This window comes from Amphiura filiformis, chromosome 8, assembly GCF_039555335.1.
Source record: "Amphiura filiformis chromosome 8, Afil_fr2py, whole genome shotgun sequence".
Classification (NCBI taxonomy): domain Eukaryota; kingdom Metazoa; phylum Echinodermata; class Ophiuroidea; order Amphilepidida; family Amphiuridae; genus Amphiura; species Amphiura filiformis.
In genome coordinates this window covers 6,877,970-6,897,792 of record NC_092635.1, presented here as the reverse complement: position 1 = coordinate 6,897,792, position 19,823 = coordinate 6,877,970, and the positions used below count along the sequence as shown (strand labels likewise).

Sequence of the window (19,823 nt, the reverse complement as noted above, 5' to 3'; positions counted from 1 at the left end):
TATAAATATAAATTGCTGTATATAAATTACTGTATAAAGACTGGTGTACACTTCGATAAAATTAACGAGTTATTAAAGGCGATTTCTTGTTCAAGCTGCGATATCGTAGCCTAATGTATCTTCTGTAAGATGCAACTCTCGTTTAGACATATTTCGTTACTGATATTAATAAGATGAAGATCCACTTTATAATACCTAGGAAAACAACAAGAGAGCCAATACAGTGCTGGTTTTAAATCGTGAAAACAGAATATTGGCATTGTTATTAACATGATTAAATCTGTCACATTCTCCAGGATCCTCGATATAACATTATGTCATTCGTGGTGTTCAGGACAAGCAGACAAGATTAGAGTCAACAGGCCTTTCATTTCAAGCATTTTTATCTGTCAGATATGCAACATGCTTTACTATAACTGTCATTACCAATGAGACGTGATAGGAACGGTAGATATACATTCAAAAGAAAAACTAATAAAAAGTCATTCCTTATTTCATTCCCGCGTGACAGGCACTATGGAACTGAAACATGATTTATGTGGCAAAACACAGTTCCTCAACCCAATATGTTTGCACATTCATAACATAACCTTTGAACAAAAATGCATACTCAATCAATTGAGGTCAAATTTTGAGCTACACTGTAAACGGGGTTTACTGAATTGTGGCATTAGAGATGAGACCATTAAGTGGTGATAACGGTGCTTTATCAAAATGCGCATCTATCTACACCAGGGATCCGAACTTTTTCCATGTAAATCGTGTTCCAAAGCAAACCGTGACAGAAATGTTTAGTTGATTCAGATGTGCTGTTCCCAAGGTATGTGCATTTGTGTGCACAAATTCCATAAATGACGTATGCTACATGTACGATGTTTAGACTAGACAAAATAAAAATGCCTTTAAAAAGGAATGGGCGCCCAATGGAGCTTTAAATACTTTTTTTCTTTAAAACAATAATGTAACATTAGCATAGTAAGCAAAGAAAGAGTTGGAAATGTAAATCATATTTATTGCAGTGGGAGAGGTGTAAAAGACAAAAAAAAGGTATATATGTCTCAAAGCCCATGAGTTTCAATGAATTTGTTTTTACCTAAACAATGCGAGTACATTTTCTTCAAAATATGTCTTAAAATTTCATGATTTTACGGCAAAAAAAAAAAAAAGAAATAAAAAATGAATTTGCTATTTTCAGCTGGACGCGCTAAGAAAAAAAAAACTATTTTGAGATGATGTTCAGTTTAACGAAGACTATCAATGTATATGGAATATTGGATGGAATGTAAACAATAAATGTCTGTTTATTTGTTTCTTTTATCTATAGGTATTTACATGCACTTCCAAGGTCGAGCTGTGGTAAGATGGAGTGAGATAGAATCAAGGGGAAAATCAAAAGTCACAATATACTTCCATTCCGGTGAACAATACTTCGACACAATAATTACAATATTTGGAAAAGGTTAGTATATGTGGCCATCAAGGTACGTTGTAACTGTAGTTCTGGTTCCCGCGTGTTGATTCTTGAAAGAAGAAATCCGATATCTCTTTATATGTGGTAACCTTGGAGAGATCAGTGAAGAGTGCAACATTTGCGCTTTTTAGTAGCAGGATATGTTAACATCTCAACGACGCCCTCTTCACTGCCACAGTTGGAAAACAATCAGTAGAAAACATTTAAAGAAAGTCCGCACTTATGCAACCCGTCGTACACCAAAACCAGATCGTGTTATGACAATTTGATTGATAAGGTCGTGTGGTGTGCAGGATTGTTTGCTCCAATTTGATACCAAATTTGCTACCAAACACTCTAAATTGACAAAGATTGATACCAGTATATGAAATTAGGTGCATTTTCAAAAGTTGTAAATCAAAACGGTGCACGTGGTCGAAATTGCTTAGCGTGGCATGGTTGCCCACTTTGGGCCCCTGTCGACCATCCCAAGTGCGCGTTATTCAGTTGTTAATATAAGGCGACGCGTACTTGTTTGGTCGAAGCTAACACAAAAATCGATTTTCATTGTCTAAATCAATAAATTATTGAAAAATAACACTTTGATAATTTGTAAAAGGTCATTCTACAAATCAGAAACATTAAAAAATTGCTTGAGTTATTGTTGTTAATGAGTTATGTACGTTTTACAAAAGTGTTGTTGTTTCAGCCCTCTTTACAACATAACTCATGAACCACAGGATCTAATAAATTATATCTGTGATATTTGAACTCTCCTACACACTCGCTAGGAAATGATCAATGCAATTTTTGCCAAAGCTCACTCCATTCGCAAGATGCTGTGAACTACCAAATCGCAACAATTTAAAATAGTTGCTAACCTTAAAACGCATGGATTGTTACAATGCTGTACTGATGAATACAAGGGCATGATGTGATCGATATGACCTAGCGGGTTTTTCGGGATATCTGGTATCAATCTCTGTAAATTTAGAGTGTTTGGTAGCAAGCATGCTTGACCACATTGCCACGCTAATTTCGACCACGTGCACCGTTTCGATTGCACACAATTTCATACACTGGTATCAATCTTTGTCAATTTAGAGTGTCTGGTAGCAAATTTGGTATCAAATCGGAGCCAACAAGATTCTGCATACGACCTTATCAATCAAATTAACAAGATCAGGTTTTAGTGTAGGACGGGTTACATAAGTGCGGACTTTATGTGAGCAGTTAAGAACCCATTAATTTACTAATATTAAGTTGAAAAATGAATAAGCTTGCCATTGATCATGTTAATAATGGTGGTAATTCTTGATACTTTAGGAAGAACATAAATCTGATGATTGTTTTCTTTGGTTTTTTTTAATGTTTCTGGTGCTGTTCCCCCAGAACAAAAAGGCAATTCGATTTTGAAAATAAATTAGTTAACATCAAACCCCAGTGAAATTCTCATACTCAAAATATACCGCTGTTTGGTTGTAATATCATTTGTTTTGAAAAGCAAAACACTATTTAATATTCAACGTTTAATAGTCTTGGGTAATAATAATAGTTATCAGTATCATTTTACCTGTTCACATATTTGTTAATAATTTTATAGAAATTGAGGGCGCTAGTTATAATTGATTAAAACATTAATGTTATTATTTTCGTGCTTGTTTCATGATTTAGTGTTTTTCATCTTATTTATGATTTTATTTTATTTGCTTCTTGTTAATATGCAAATTAGGCTATAAAAGTATAGCGTCCTCAATGTTCTAATTTAGTTAATAATGAAAAACAATTTCGGAATACTGAATGTATATTGTCAAACACTTAAAGATTTCATAACCTGTCATTTTCACTTTGGTTGAATGACCTTGAGCTAAATGTGCTGTAAATTCCCTTTGAAATGAGAACCAGAAATGTTAATAAAGAATGGGTCAATGGGTGTTCTTTTGACACATTGGGGCCATCAAAATTGAAACCCTAATATTCCATATGGTCAATGTCAACAACCATGTTAATTATTTTCATAGTGCAAAATTGGTTGATGATGTGGGTTGTCGATCTGACCATCCTCTATTTATGATACATTTACCTCTCTCTTGCATACTACAGACAGAACAGCAAGTGAAGACTTACAATACACACTTGATGCCGGTATCCACAGATTTCCATTTCAGTTCCAGTTACCAAACAGACCAATGCCTTGTTCATTCGAAGGAACATTGGGATACGTCAGGTTTTTTATGCGTGCCGTCATAGACAGACCGTGGAAATTTGACCATGTTACGAAGAGAGCCTTTACTGTAGCTGGAATACCGTATGACCTCAATAAAATCAGCAACCCAATGGTATGAAAATATTGCCTTTCCAACTATTTTAGGATATGACATTTTTGTTTTGTAATAATTGGTAATAAATTTGGTAATTAAATTGTGAATATCTATGCAAATACGTCCGTTCACTCGTGTCGTCGCCTTGGAGGTGATTTTTTATTTTGCTGTGAAAACTCCTTTATTCTTATTTCGATTCGACCTATTAAGATTGATAACCCTTTATTCTTGACATTATTGCAACATTTCATGAATTCAATACTTAATGCACCATATAATTTCAACACAAAAGCCATATAGAAACAACAGACACATTGTCTCTTACATTTTTCTTGTTTCTCTCAACTACTAAAACTAATTATCACTCTCTCTTAGAAAGGTCTCCCGTCAGTTTGATCTCTTCCTAGTTTAAAATTATCCCAACCCTCTTTTAATTACTAACAATATATTTAACATTGGCAAATGAATTTGTTTTCAGAAAGCAAACTGAAAATCCAGACATATCTTTTATTCAGTTACTCCTCTATAAGGGGTGTGTACTTATTTTCTGGAAGAGCACATTAGAGCTTTTTGTGAAGCTTTCCAAATCCGATATCATCCAATCTGTCTCCTCTCGCTATTAGTAGGTATGATGGAATACAATTTAAACGTTGTTCAAGTGTTGGTCTAGCGTACTATATGGTTAGTACGTTTAAGTGTCCAACACTTATGTCCGCCATTATAGTACTTGTTTGCCATGATAAAACCTCAGTAATAGCAGCATATAATAAACTTTATATTCTGATCACGTATGGCAGTCCCAGGACTCAGCACTTAAATATTCAACAGGTCAACGATAATACACAGAGGAAAGTACTATCGCCATTTAATTGCCAAATAAACATTTTTATATTCATGACTCAACAACATTTTGATTGTCATTAAGAGAATTTGTGAAGACAACTTGTGCAAGAGATGTTTTGCTTGGATTGTGACAATGCTGATTGTGTTCCTTCATTGGTCAAAACTGAATACTCATTGCTTCCAGACTTTTATTTGGACAAATTAAATGCAGTTTCAGTGATCAAAATTTGCCTCGTCATTGAATAAAAACCTTACAGAAAATATATTGCACAAAATGAAAACAGGGAAAGAACACAACTTAAAGTTACAATGCCAGCTACAGGTATGCTGGTGATCAATGCTGGTGAGCCTTCATTGAAGAGTGGTTCGTAGAGCAATCTGAAGGATTCCATTTTGTTGACATAGAAGGTTTCAAAACAAATATTTTTAAAAACGTTTAAAACGTACGGGTGCATTAAGTTAATGGTATGCAGTAACCATGTTCAAAAGTGAGACAGAAAGAATTTGGCTGGTACTCTTTCAAGTATCTTGTTCTACGAACTTATTGATCGCCCATTGTATATAGCTAAAGGTCATGCTGTAGTTATAATCCAGCATTAGAAGTGCTCATTTCTCATTTAAGCAAGACATTGTCATATAATTTGCTGTCGAATTTTCGACGGGAAATTTTATTACTCCTTCCTCACATTGAGTCTGTTTACCTCCTCACTCACCTAAAATTATGACAGATATAAAAAGCAAGTAGTATTTTGAAGAGTCATACATATTCAAACCGTCTATATAATTTGGCAAACTGCAGATTTTCAAAGCTACAATTTTGCAACCATATTGCATTTCATGATGTATAAATTAAACTGTGCACACACATTTGTGTCATCTTAATGTTATAATAAATCCGGACAAGCTGTCATATAGAGTATTTATGACATCTCTAACTTTGATTAAAACAGACGCCTGTTTCTGCTGAAGATGAAAAAACTGTTTGCTGTCTCTGTTGTGCTACTGGGCCAATATCAGTATCAGCCAGTACCGATAAACGTGTGTATCTACCAGGGGAAACTGTATACATATCGGCTACGATGGAAAATAGAAGTAATCGAAGTGTCCACAGTCTGGAAGCAGAACTTATACAGGTATTTGTTATAAAATTATTGTTGCTTTTGTATTTCAATTCATTAAAAAGTGTAATATATAAGTAACACAAGTAGTCTTTTTTTACCCAATTTTCTTATACGGCAACAATAATTATAATTCTGTTACCCTCACGACCCATTATTCAAAATCGCACACTGTGATTTGTTGAAACGCGTCACGTGAAAGACCATTAATTAGCAATAAAGTGGCCAGGGCAACGAACTTTATGTTCTTCTCGCATCACATTGCACAGCAAAACGCGATGCAGTATATTAGCGTCGTTACGCATTCTACGCAAAGCATTACGCTTGGTTACGCGTTCTGCAATACTCGCTATCACCCATTATTTACGTTTTTACTGCCTCAGACACATTATTTTCGTGTAAAGGATAATGCATTGCCCTTTATTTCTTAATTATTGAAATCTATGATTCTGCCCGAGGCTGAAGGATTAACGAGGCGACACCGTGATTTGTTTGCCTTATCGTTCTCAAGTGCCATCCATTAGAAGTAATGATGTAGCTGTAAATAGTGTATACATTACAAGCTCTGCTTGATTAATAGGTTAAACTCTTCGACAAAGCAATGTTTCATAGTTCAGTCGATATGAGATTTTTTTTTAATTCGGGTCAATTTCAGCCACAGGCGTAGATGGGGGAAGCCCCCAATATTTTGCCAGGGGGATGGTCCATACTTCCCCCCAATGGTGACGCCTGTATGTGGGTTTCTGACCAAATTAACCTCATATTTGGTCATTTTAGCCCCAAAAGTTCACATTTTTGCGCGCTTGGTGCGAATTTATTCCACTTTTGCACCATAAAATATTATTTCGTAAGTTTAGCTTCGCGCGCATTTGTACAACAAGCTTATTCTGTTTCGAAAAGGTGCTGGAGATCACTATACTTCAAGAAATGTTTTACAACCCCCTCCCATGTCAAAAAAATCTACGCCACTGATCAGCCACATATTTTAGATTGCCAAATTATGATAAATCGACTCAATTCATTGTCAGCATGTGTCAGAGAGTCAAAAACGCGCAGCCGCACACCACACAAAATTCCGGGTTCCAGGCCAAATCTATTGTTCGTTGACTTCACTATTGATTAAAGTCAAAACTTTCAAAGCTTACAACGGAACTAACAATTCCGAAGTTCTTTGGCAAAACTGTTATTGTCACTTTACCCATAATAACACGTGGACTGTAATTGTTGATATGATAATATTTTTAAATCTTTGGTTATCATGATGGTTATTTAAATACCACTTTAATGTGTGCTTTTAGTTCTAACTGTTTACATCAAAATAAGATATAGTAGCACTTTAAATAAATAAGCTCTGGTACAGTTCCAATAGAATTGAATGTACTCACTAGATATATTTCAGTTCCTATCAGGAACCTTGTTCACTCTGCAATGACTGCCCAAATGTGGCAACGTCATCATAGCCTTCAAGGACTGTCGACATCTAGAAACACTACAGTCATTGCAGAGTCAACAATGTTCCTGGTAGGAGCTGAAATATATCTAGTGAGTACTTTCATTTCTATTGGATCTGTACCAGAACTTATTTATTTAATTTGACTTGGAACGATCCTGATAATATCACTATTATGCTATTTACATTCAAAAGTACATTAGGTAAAAAGGTTATTGATATCATGCGCCTAAAAGCAGCGACATATTTGGGTTGAATTTTCATGCAGAGATTATATTAGCTCTGCAAAAGGCTTGTGCACTTTTCTAAATGAGAAAATACTCTGGATTTGTTGTTTGTTCGTGACGACTTTGCCACAAGGGAACATCGCACCTGTAGTACAAGTAGGTTGATATAGATACTAAATGTACTTCTACTGTCAGTATAGTGTTCCCACGCATTCTAAATCTGAAGATCCTCAAGGAAAAAGTATCAACGAACAGCCGTATACTGTCATACAGGTTTTTGAATATTGTTCCGCTGTCTTGATATTGGATATTTTATTTTTACTTTAAAGAAAGTTAGTTCATGCAATCTTGTTGATTCTTATATGACACAATATAACACCGTTCTGGGCGTGCGCGTCGACGCGATACGTATTTTTGAGACGATATATGCTCGACAGCGGCTAAAACATGACCTCAAGGCTGTATCGTATGAATATAAACGAGGGATGTTGGTTATTCTGTCATCTGGTACACAGCATCACATGTTACAAATGTTGATTGTTCCGTAAACTTCATAGTCCCTATTTTGAACTAATTGTTGCTTTGTTTCTTATTTTTACACACCATCAGATGGTTAGTTACGCGGCCAGAAGAGACGGTCATGGCTCACCAGGCTACCGTACAACCTCGCATGTAGTAACAAGTGTTAAGAGTGAGGGATGTGGTCCGTATGATCAAATATCATGGATTGGAAAACCCATGATTATTCCACCACTTCCTGCCTGCTGCCTTGAAGGGTGCACCTTCATTGATATACGGTATTACGTCAAGGTATGCAAGCTTTCTAAAACTCCTGAATTAATAGCTCAATAAGCGATGAGTGATTGAGAATCGACCAATCCAATGAATAGTACCTCTGGTAGCAAACAAGTACGAAACAGATGATTGGCTAAAATTATATTGATCTTACATCAGCAGTATATACTGTAAATTCAGTTTGGCAAATATTGGTACCTAAAAAAGTACATAAGTACATATAAACTACTCACATAAAAAAAGTCCGCATTTATGTAACCCGTCCTACATCCAAAACCTGATCGTGTTATGACAATTCGATTGATAAGGTCGTGTGCAAAATCTTGTTAGCTCCAATTTAAATTGACAAATATTGATACCAGTATATGAAATTTGGTGCATTTTCAAAAGTTCAAAATCAAAAGGATGCACGCAGTCGAAATTGCTTAGCGTGACAATGTGGTCAAGCTTGCTTGCGCATGATGGCCCCTGTCGACTATTCCAATTGTTACAATGCTTTACTGACTAGGGATATGACCTAGTGGTTGTTTCGAGCTATGTTAATGGTTGCGTTCTGTTATTCACCTATACAGATCCACGTGGTCCGTTTTTAATTTGCAACTTTTACAAATGCACCAAATTTCATTTAGAGTGTTTGGTAGCAACTTTGGTATCAAATTGGAGTTAACAAGATTCTGCACACGACCTTATCAATCAAAGTGTCATAACAAGATCAGGTTTTGGTGTAGGATGGGTTACATGCAAAAATAGTCACACATTTATCAAGGGGTGTAGTACCACCTTAAAGAATTTTCACGGAAGACAATTTCCTAGATTGGCTGCATCAATGCGAATTGTTCTGCACAAATAATAATGTACTAATTTTGTTAGTAACCAACTTGTACCAGTTACTTAAACCAAATACTTAAGTCTTACAATATACTATCGGTGAAACTTTTTGGCCATATACTGCGTCTTACAGACGACGAGCCTGTGAAAGAATATACTCTTTATATTCCACCACATGGAGTGAGGAATCCAGGACGGTCACCCACGTTGTATTTGCAGTATGCCCATTACCTCCTGGGAGATACTGAAGGGATGCTACATCCAAACAAAATTGTTTCGCTAGCCCAAAATCGCAACAGTTGGAAAAACCTTGTAGGCGCCTGCTCCGCAGCCGACTGATGATTATGATCCAAGAAAACTGGAGTTTACGCTGGCGATATGTCCAACGTTCCTTTTTACCTTTTAATCCCGGTTGTTAAACCAATCGCTCTTCACATACAGTGCGACTAGAATATAATATATCTATTGTTTTTACAGTTCACGGCAGATGTAGCACAAACGCCGTTTGATGTTGACATAATGCTAGAGATTGTCGTCGGTACAATACCATTAGAAGGTCACTATAGCTTACCAGACTACGGAGCAGCAACGGCTGGTATGGGTAAGAACTGTCTCACTGTCTCATTTGTAAATCCACAGTTCAGTAGCCCTGATTGCTGTACATTTGACCTCAACTTTTAAATTACCAGTTCTAGTCCTCAAAATATTCCAGGTCATTATATGTTAGTACATACATATAGGAGTGAAAGAACTGTGACTTGACAGATGAGAATGTCTGAGATCTTAACGTAACACCTCTAGGACAACCACAAACGCAACATGTTTTTACATCACATTTCTATTACAAACTCGGACTATGATTTTTGTGCATATGCATTGCTTTAAGGCACATCACGCTTTGCGCCTAAACCGCCCAGAATAAAGTCAAGCGATATGTATAATACATATGACATTTTCACTGTATTTCAATTGTAAAAATTGAAAGTTAATTTTAAAGTGTTAACAGATTTGCTACACAAAATGTATTATTGTGCCTACCACAAATTATGTTTTTGTTTCTACGCTTTTAAAAGACAATCCATGTCTCTTGTTCAAAATCTACTCTATGTTCAACTCTGTGTGTAAAAGAAATAGGGCACAGATATCCATCGATATGACATAAATCCACAGTGTAATCACGTTGATCACGGTAATGGGACACTACCTTTGGAGACTGATCTATGTATTTGAAATAAATTATATTGTTTTTCAGCCGGGTTGTCACCTCTGACGTCACTCTGGGCAAATTCAATTTTACTGACAGAGTGGAAATACAATTGAACGAATAAAACTGCAATCAATACAGCTTAGAGTTTCCACGAATTGAACCAGACATCTGTATCATTAAAATAAAATACCTATTGAAAAATGGTAGAGGTGAAAACCTGCGAGAAACAGATAATACATTTACGACTTACTACCAGCAAAGGTTCTAAACCAAGTTAAAGGCCAAAATACATACCTATTTTAAACTTTGTAGTTAAAGTCTTAATATACGATTTCGGACAAATTTTTATTTCGTTATTATTTGCCAAATATAGGGTCCACAACTTATAAGTTCCCCCTAATACTTTTTAACATAATTCAAAAAGAAATTTACCAAATGTAAAAATGTAAAGGGTATGTGTAACCCTATTTGTTTTACACATGTGGACCTATTTTTAGCGTCACACATTATTGCGTTCAGTCACAATGGCTAATTGTGTGAGAAAAGAAGCTGTTTTAAAGTTGCATCTTAGACCATAGCAGAGAATTGACTCCTATGGACTCAGATGCAACTTTTAACACTGTTTAAAACGTTTTCTATTTTTAAATAATGAACCACTGTGACTGAACGCAAAGACGTGTGACGTAATAATTTGGTCCATATGTGTACAACAAATAAGGCTATTCATACCTCTTCAAACGGTTGCATTTTGTCAAATATTATTAGAAAAAGAAAGAAAGAAAATAAGAAAGAACATAAGATCAACAGGCCAATAAAAAGACAAAAGTGCTCAGAACATAAAACGTTGCATAAAAGCACTGATGTAACTTGCCATCGATTCATGTCTGAAAATAAAAAATATAGTCGCTCCTTAGACGATTGATTCGAGTAAGTTCTTGTTATCCGGTAAACATAATCATCATCCACATAAAGCGTTCCAAATTTGTTTTTCCTGGCATTTACTTTGATTCTCCCCGGCATTTACTTCTTCGTCTTATGTATCGAGGGTTGAAAGCCAGAAAGCCTCAACTCACAATCACCTGCTCATACAAAATGAGCATTAAATCGCCAGGGCACTATAGAAGATATAGTCCATTAATAATGACAAAATTTAATAGAAAACAAAAGACACTGTAAAAGAAATATTGATTTTTGCAGACCAAGGCAACGAACCAACTTTATGATCATTTTGTGAGAGCTGGTCATAGTGAGTTACGGCTTTCTGGTTCTGAACCATCGATATGTTTTTTGTTTGTAAAACTTTCGATTTTTTATAAACCATGTTTTAAGTAAAAGAAAACCCGGAGTAGACTTTGCGTCGAATTCAAGTACTAAAACAATACTGAAAACGTGAGTACTTGTCTTGCCACGTCAATGACGTCACTGCATTTACGTTTATTCACTTATGTGCTTATATTATGTCATATTCTTGTGTCCAAAAGGCGATAGCAAATATTACTATACCTCATAAATATTTATTAGGTAATCCAGACATCTTATTGGTTAATAACGCCAGCGTCCGAGTACGGTATTTTGACTACTTCCCCGCGCCTGTACAATTACGCGCACGCGGGGAAGTAGTAAAAACTTCCGCACCCTACTACCACACGGTGTCTCGACCCCGCGCGTCGCCGTTCCTTCAGACGTAGCATTATGCTGCACAACGGCAATTCTGCTTACGCGTTTATCGTGAAAATGGCGTCTGCTGCAGTTATTTTGCTGAGATTACCGATGGATAATTACACGCGAATTTGACATTTTATGAAACAAAATGCTATTTTATGGAATGTTAAAAAGAAAATTAGAATAATATGTCAAAATGTAAATTAATTGAACAGAAATCCTCCAATAAAATCAGGTAAGCTAAATATTAAGCTTATTTACCATGCTGGCCGGCACGTTGACTGGTGTGTGTTGACTTTTGTTTACGATTTTACCGTGATAGTGAAAATATTTATGAGGTATAGTAAAACAAATACAACATGTTTTATTTCGGGAAAGTAGTCAAAACTACTGGTCCCTCGGTGTTGGATGATTTGACTACTTCCCTCCGCTGACGCGTCGGGAAGTAGTCAAATCATCCAACACCTCGGGACCAGTAGTTTTGACTACTTCCCCTCAAAACATGTTGTATTTGTATAACATTGTTTTGGAGGATAGATTTTAGACATTCGGTATTCTGCTAGCTGTTGTACGACTTACATAAACAATATTGGGTTATAATGCGCACCCTTTGCCAATAATATTGATAAATGCAATCGATTTGTTGGCTTGCTTTTGATCGTTGGTTAACATTATTTTTACTTCTGAGCTCTTCTGATCATTTGGAATCAAACTATCAAGGAAAATACAACACAACAAAACATGACAATTTAAATAAATATATATAAGTAAATAAAATAATAGATGGTTATAAATTATAGTATACAGTTTTACCCTCCTAACGTCAGGATAAGGCAATTAAAGCCATAATGTACGATTTCTGTCAAATGTTGAAATAATATTAGTAATAACTGCCGGAAAGGCTTTCTGTCTATTTTAAGCTTAGTAACAAGGGAAAGTGAAAGAAACCCCACTGGCTTAACATGTAGTTCTATGGCAGACATAAACTCATAATTATGTCAAAATTGCTCTATGTTAACCTACAAACACAACACATTTTGCTGATTTCATTCCGGTAATTCCTAAAAGACTTTGCGATTGAAACGGAGACTACTACGGCATCGTTCGTGCGCATATAGTTTAGTGCGTAATTCAGCTTGCGCAGCTACAATTTGCGCATCGACTTGCAGTTATCTTGCAAAGGATACTGAGAATTATCGAAAAACACAATACCATACTTCTCCTGTTTATGTTCTATTTGTGCAGCTGCTGACGAAATGCTTGGAATTGTTTATAATTTACAATAGTGGGTGGGTCCGGGGGTTAGGGTACCAGGGGAAGGAAAGGGAGTAGCATTTGGAGGGAAAATGTCATGGAATCACCCCAATATATAGTTTAACCAATCTAGGATGTACAATTCATGAGTTCTTATAAATAAATATAACAATATAAATTAGAATGGGAATGCTAATCATGTTACACTTGGCAGACGACAGTTTCAGGTTTTGAAGAAAAAATATGACAGCATACCAAGCAATCAGTTCAGAGTAGATTGTTTTAGTTGTTCATTAAGTGGAGACATGAAAATTATGGAATATTTTCTTTATTTTCTTTTAAAAACTCTCCTCGTGTTTCTAAATATTGAAGAAAACAACATGCGAAAAAGCCATGTTGCACTATATTCAGCAAAACATTACACATAATGGTTTGTATCTTTGTTTAAAACTCATTCAACCTGTTGCTTGCATATTTTTTTAGTTATCCTGTCATAAAAATATGCGCAATATTCTCAAAAGTGAACTCTGAGAAAAAAACCCGTTTTAGTGAAAAGAAAATGCAAAAATTATGCACAAAACCTCCTTATTATTTCACGCTTATGCTTGCAAAATGTTTTGTGTATGTATAAATTTGCATCTTTTTGCACCAATGAATCCAAAATGTCTGCTTTTCCCGCCAATTTGCTTTAGCTTTCTTTAGCATAGAGTTGAAAAGAGTGAAATAGTGATTTTTGAATCAAGAAAAAATAAGGGGAGATGGATCATGCCAGTAGTGGACTGAAGTTCAGTTTTTTATGAACACAAAGGTATCGTCGACGTATCTCTTCCTAATACGCTGCGGGTGGCGGAGGGGGCAGATATTAAAGGTCCGTAACCCGATCGACAACATCATCCCTCCCCCCCGATTTTTGTCATTGTTAATGAGTTTTTGGTATCACAAAATATATCGTATTTTTCTTATTCCTATTCTGAAATTTGACGCTCCAAGTCGATGTATTTCCGGAGAAATCGGAGAATTCATGCCAATATACCTCCCTTGGTGGCTACCAATTTCTGGAATTCTGGACAGGCTTATCGTAGAATAATAATAGTCTCCTCAACAGCTAGTTTGGTTTCGCGTCATTCACATTGTATGAAAAGAGCGAACCGCAATAACTGTTGAAGAGACTTCAGATACTATAAAGCTTTAATAATTCTTTCCGAAATTAGAAGCTGCCCGCGTGGCGCAGTTGGTACAAGGGGACAATATTTGATATTATATGTAATTTTAAAGACAATCCATATCCAAAACCAGTAGGGTTACCCCCCTTTAATGGCTTTCAAAGTATAAAGTATCTGCGGAAAGCGGACTACATGAACTTCCCATAGCACATCCATACCGTTGATGGTACAAGGTCTGCCGAAATACACAATAGGAAGTGTCAAGACAAAAGCTTAAAACATTCAACAGACTAGGAATTTTCCGACTCAACCTTCATCTATTCACTGACAACTTCAAGTGTCTTGTCAACAGGGGTGGACATGACATGCGTAATATAATTATATTATCCTTTGCGTACAAAGATCCCTTGCACCGATGTCAATTTCCAAAACGGTACTGCTTTCACCAATCATTTACTTTCTTCAGTAAACATGCATTCATCCACTCTGTTTCCACTTACATTGAATTACGTTATGTTTCATAACTCAGACTTCAGCAAGTCGACAGAAGAATAGCAAATTTAGTGTACTCCGAAACACATGCTATCTGGACACCAGACTAGCACATTAACTACACAAAACAAAATATGTATGGCTCGCAAGTACATAGGCTATAATCACGATATAAGATAGCACACAATAACACATTAATAAAATCTGCCACGATATTCTCTCCTACTTTTCTTTTTATATCAAACTTAAAAACTGGAAAGTCTTAGTTCTATTACAGCTTATTATGTCACATTCAAATTATTTTAAGGACAGGGTTTTTATATATTATGCAATGCAATGCAATGATCAATTTGTAATCTGCGATTTCCCAAAAGGTCTGAGTGACTTTGTTATTGTGATTCCATGATAGGGAATTTCCATCTGTTGTGAAATAGGGTTTTATTTATATCTAAACAATAAACAAGAGCCAAAATATACATATTCCAAAATGTTGACAATAGTGGCTGTTTCAATGAAAACGTTCGTAGGACGAGTTTGCACGTTGTTGCTGCTTTTGCTTTGTAAATGTTATACCTTTGCTTTGCTATGTTTGTGATTTTGTTACCCATGTGTTTTCTGTCTAGAATCCCGGCACATCCAAGCCGGTAATCATGGCGATTTATGTACAAAGTTGACACCTACAGATATCCATAAGGAATGTGAGTAAACGAAAAAAAAAGGTTGTAGATGAAAAGGTAGAACTAAAGAAACGAAATATTGAGGCAAATTGGAATACGCTGTGAATTGTGAGACATTTCACATCGGTCGTCTCTAGCGTAACATTAAATATCAATGACACTATCATTGTACAAGCAACAACATCTGGACAACATTCCATTGATAAAGCTGTACCTTTGACCCACCGAAAGCCAATGGCGGGTAAAATTGTTGTCGAGTGGATAGATTCCACCTGTAGCTTAAGATTATAGTCTAAAATTCTGTCTAGTCTAAATTTAGGAGTACAATAGTTTGGGCTAATTCCTCTTCAGAACTAAAGAGTGTCAAGAAGTCTTAGGTACAGCACTATCCATGCGTTATGTATTGTCCTTATCATAGTGGTGTTCTCAAATCTGTTGCGCTTGTCTTCATTGCCCATTCAGTTAACGTTCTACCTTTTTCTACTACGTCGCTTTTTAAAAACAATTTCAACGTACATCAGTCAACGTAATATTAAGCATGTCAAAAACATTTATCATTAACTTTCACATGTTAGCATTCCCTAATAATATTAAGCATAATTTAGTGTTTTAATTCTTTGATCTCAACTAAACAAAATTTTCGGCCACTGACCTGTATCAGAAACATTTGAACCCAAAATTCTAACACCAACAACACTCAATCACGACTCGCCTTTGGGGTGAAGTGTCCAATGGAGGTCAAAGTTATATCCGAACGTTTAAGGTACGTCGACAATTATGTTGAGCTCCAAAGTTTAAAATACTAAATTATGATGTCTACCAACCAGCCATAACATCACAGATGAACATTCATTCTAATGTTAACAATACATCACTTAATGAAGCAAATCTCGGGCCTTAAATGTGATTGGAGGAATGAGAAATGAACTTTTGATATCACAAATCTCAGTTTTGGTGATGTAAAATTGGGGAACGAGGCTGTGGATCGAGTCATCCATCTTTAAAAATGGAGACTGTAATGATTTGTATTGGTCTTGTGTTTTTGGAAACACCATGCAGCTTTTTGCAAAAGTCACGATATTTCCCTTCTGTACACAAATATTATTGGTTCAGCTATAAACAATTGAACATTGTGCGAGTTATGTATGACACAAATGCGACAGATGAAGATAGATGAAGAATCTATATAATTATATATATAATATATTTTAAATTATTAACATAATATTAAAATTATTAACATAATATTATAATGTGCACGTTTTTTCTAATGCATACAATTTTATCATCGCCCATACATCTCGATTTGTATAATATTAATAGTAAAACTCACATCATAACAAAAATACTGATTCAATGTAATGCGGCACTTACAGTTGAATGGTCCCTATGAGCGAGACTCGGGGGAGCGAGAGGTCATTGACCGATATGATGGATTCTTTTATCATCGTTACAAGAACCAATTGAACTATGAATTTTCAAACATCTACTTCAGCATGGGGTTTACTTTCTCATCGAATACTCATCAGTGATGTAAATAATAACAGCAGCTTAAACATATTCTGATTTAGTCATTTCCATTTACGTACAACTGACGCAATCGAAGTAGTTCCAGTCCTATAAGATTTGCTGGTACATGCAAAAACATCTTTTAAACGGAAGTGACGTAACTTATTATACTCTGTCAACTCCCATTAAAATATTTATTTCACAACACAAACAACTATATACAATATATATTGTTCTTCATGTAGCATGCTTCAGCAGTACATGGGATAAACACGTTATACTGTATCCTCTTTGATCTCGTCAATGTCAAGGAAATTTACCCCATCTACGACTGAAACGTGCCAAGAATCATCTATGCCTAGATGGTTTTCCAAGTGGATCCCTGAATTAACAATCACGATATATCCTCTACGATTAACATCGTCTAGAGAATACTAACGAATCAAAAAGACCAATGTTGTACTCCTAATGGCATGACAATGAAATATAACATTTAATTCACAATATTATTAACGTCAGTCTAGTAGCACGATTCCAACCGTCGAATCTACTATATCTCAATTGTACCTATAATCTTCTCTAAAACCAATTATCTATCTCTCATTGTCAATTTTCAACACGACAATTGACTTTTTTGAAATTTATTTATTTATTTATTTTTCAGTAAGCATTTTACAAGTATACCTGAGATGTCGTCATATGACGTCACGACGACTTACAATGCGCAGTAACGATGTTCGCTAAACGATGTGCGCATCGGCGCAGATCGGCGTGACGTCAAATGACGACATCTCAGGTGTACTCGCAAAGGTTTATGGGATTTAACGAAAAGGTCAATGGTCAACAATCAAAGATGATAGAATTAACTTGATAGTATTACATGAATATGTCGATTTACAGCATACACAAAGAAACAGGTTTGTTTGTCTTAAATAGGTTTTAACATGACCTGATTTTCAAATCCTACTTAAGGGCTGTGGTATGAACGTTTGGACAGTATTTATTGTGGGACATTAGAGCACATCAGACATATCGAATTGCATTCTGAATACGAAGAATGTCATTCTGATATCAAATAATTTTGATTTTTGAAATTCGCAATTTAATACACATTTTATGGCAAATCATTAAAATTGATATTTTGATATTTAACATTACTTGAAGTAAACTTTATATATCTGATGATTTATACTTAAAGTGTATGTAGGTGGGATGAAAAGCCGACGATCAATTGAAAATTTTGACCTTTCGTATTGAAGATATGGATTTTTTCCCAAAACACCAAAAAAAATTAGGTCTTTTTGGAAAAAAATCCATATCTTCAATATGAAAGGTCAAAATTTTCAATTGACCGTCGGCTTTTCCTCCTGCTACATACACTTTAAGAATATGTCATTAGATTTATATAATTTACTTCGAGGACTGTTATATATCAAAAATTTGAAAAATATCAAATTTTTATAATTTGTCATAAAATTTGTATTATATTGTGATTTTCAAAAAATGAAAATTATTTGATATCAGAAAGACATGCTTCGTATTCAGAACGCAATTCGATAGGTCTGAGGTGCTCTCATGTCCCACAAAAAATACTGTCGAAACGCAATAAATGCTCATTTTAGATCCCTTAATTCACCATTCGGTAAATTCCATACCCCTTTGCGCGTGGACCCCTGATATCGTCATTTGATGTCACACTGATGTGCACATCGTTAGCGAACATCGTTACTGCGCATTTTTCGAAAGCCTCGAAGTGCGCAGTTACTATGTACGTCATCTGGAGTCCAAACGCAAACCCTTATGGGATTTAGTGAATCGTAATTGCGGTTTTCTGATACCGACAAACCCCGGATAACTATAAACCATGACTGTTGAGGGGGGGGGGCGATATGAAAATTTTAATCTGGTTTTATCATTACGTAGGAATCACTACAATATTTTTGGTGTCAACATTGTGACTATAGGTAAAGCATGTTGGCTTAATGACGATGTTGTAGCATTATTGTGTTTGTGAACTTTGCCCTGCTCGGATAAATATATCTTCGGAAAAATAGCACCCATTGTTTTGTATCTAATTATTGTATTTCTTTTTGTTTTCTTTTTAGCCCCACCGCCCACATATGAAGCAGCACTGGACGGAGTCAAGGAAATCCGCGATGAACACGACAACGAGTACACATTTGGTCATCTTGTTTACACACCGCTGTATATGATATTCAAACCTCCCGGCAGTAACGAAAACTCATCGAAGAGGTCGTCCTTCAGGAACAAAACAACATCGGTGTAAAACAGAGTGTCAATTGTTATTTGATCATTGTTTTTCGTTCATAGTTCAAGTTGGGAGTATGAAACGTCCATCTAACTGTCCGTAATCTCAAAGATTGTTCAAATTCTTACACGATTGTAATATTTGAGAGTAGTATTTTATAATGTTTGTTCTATCTTTTAAGTTCAGTTAATTGTGATTGAAGCGAATTGCCCGTTATTTACCCGACAAACACAAAACACAAAACATTTTCGACGTCATTCGCAAAAGGTTAGAAAAGGTTGCCAGAAAACGTTTAAATGTCGGGTTATACAAAGAGTAGGTTATAAAACGCTTTCATAACATCGTTGTTTGTACTGCAAATTTTCAAACATAATGTTATTTTAGGTGTTGACAAAATATTTGGCAAAAAATGTTTGCAAAAAATATTTTACAATAACATTTCGAAAGCATTTTAAAAATATTTTTGTAGTGTGTTTTCATTCAAAACGTTTTAAAACGTTCTAATGACCTTTATATAACCCGACATTTAATGTTATTAAAACGTTTTTACCAAAACCA

The 19,823-nt window shown here is 35.4% G+C and overlaps 1 protein-coding gene across 2 annotated transcripts in view; it reads left to right on the top strand.

The window, feature by feature from the left end:
- LOC140158559 (arrestin domain-containing protein 3-like) overlaps positions 1–19,589 on the top strand; it is a 123,839-nt gene extending 104,250 nt beyond the window's left edge. Inside the window, exons 2-8 of one of the 2 annotated variants that reach the window (XM_072181693.1) lie at positions 1,325–1,459; positions 3,554–3,789; positions 5,565–5,747; positions 8,019–8,219; positions 9,510–9,633; positions 15,434–15,508; positions 19,102–19,589. In XM_072181693.1, coding sequence (XP_072037794.1) covers positions 1,325–1,459; positions 3,554–3,789; positions 5,565–5,747; positions 8,019–8,219; positions 9,510–9,633; positions 15,434–15,508; positions 19,102–19,283 — 1,136 coding nt within the window. In that variant the 3' untranslated portion in view covers positions 19,284–19,589. The remainder of the gene's footprint in view (positions 1–1,324; positions 1,460–3,553; positions 3,790–5,564; positions 5,748–8,018; positions 8,220–9,509; positions 9,634–15,433; positions 15,509–19,101) is intronic. The other variant, XM_072181694.1, reaches the window with a different exon arrangement.
- Positions 19,590–19,823: the final 234 nt, after the last annotated feature.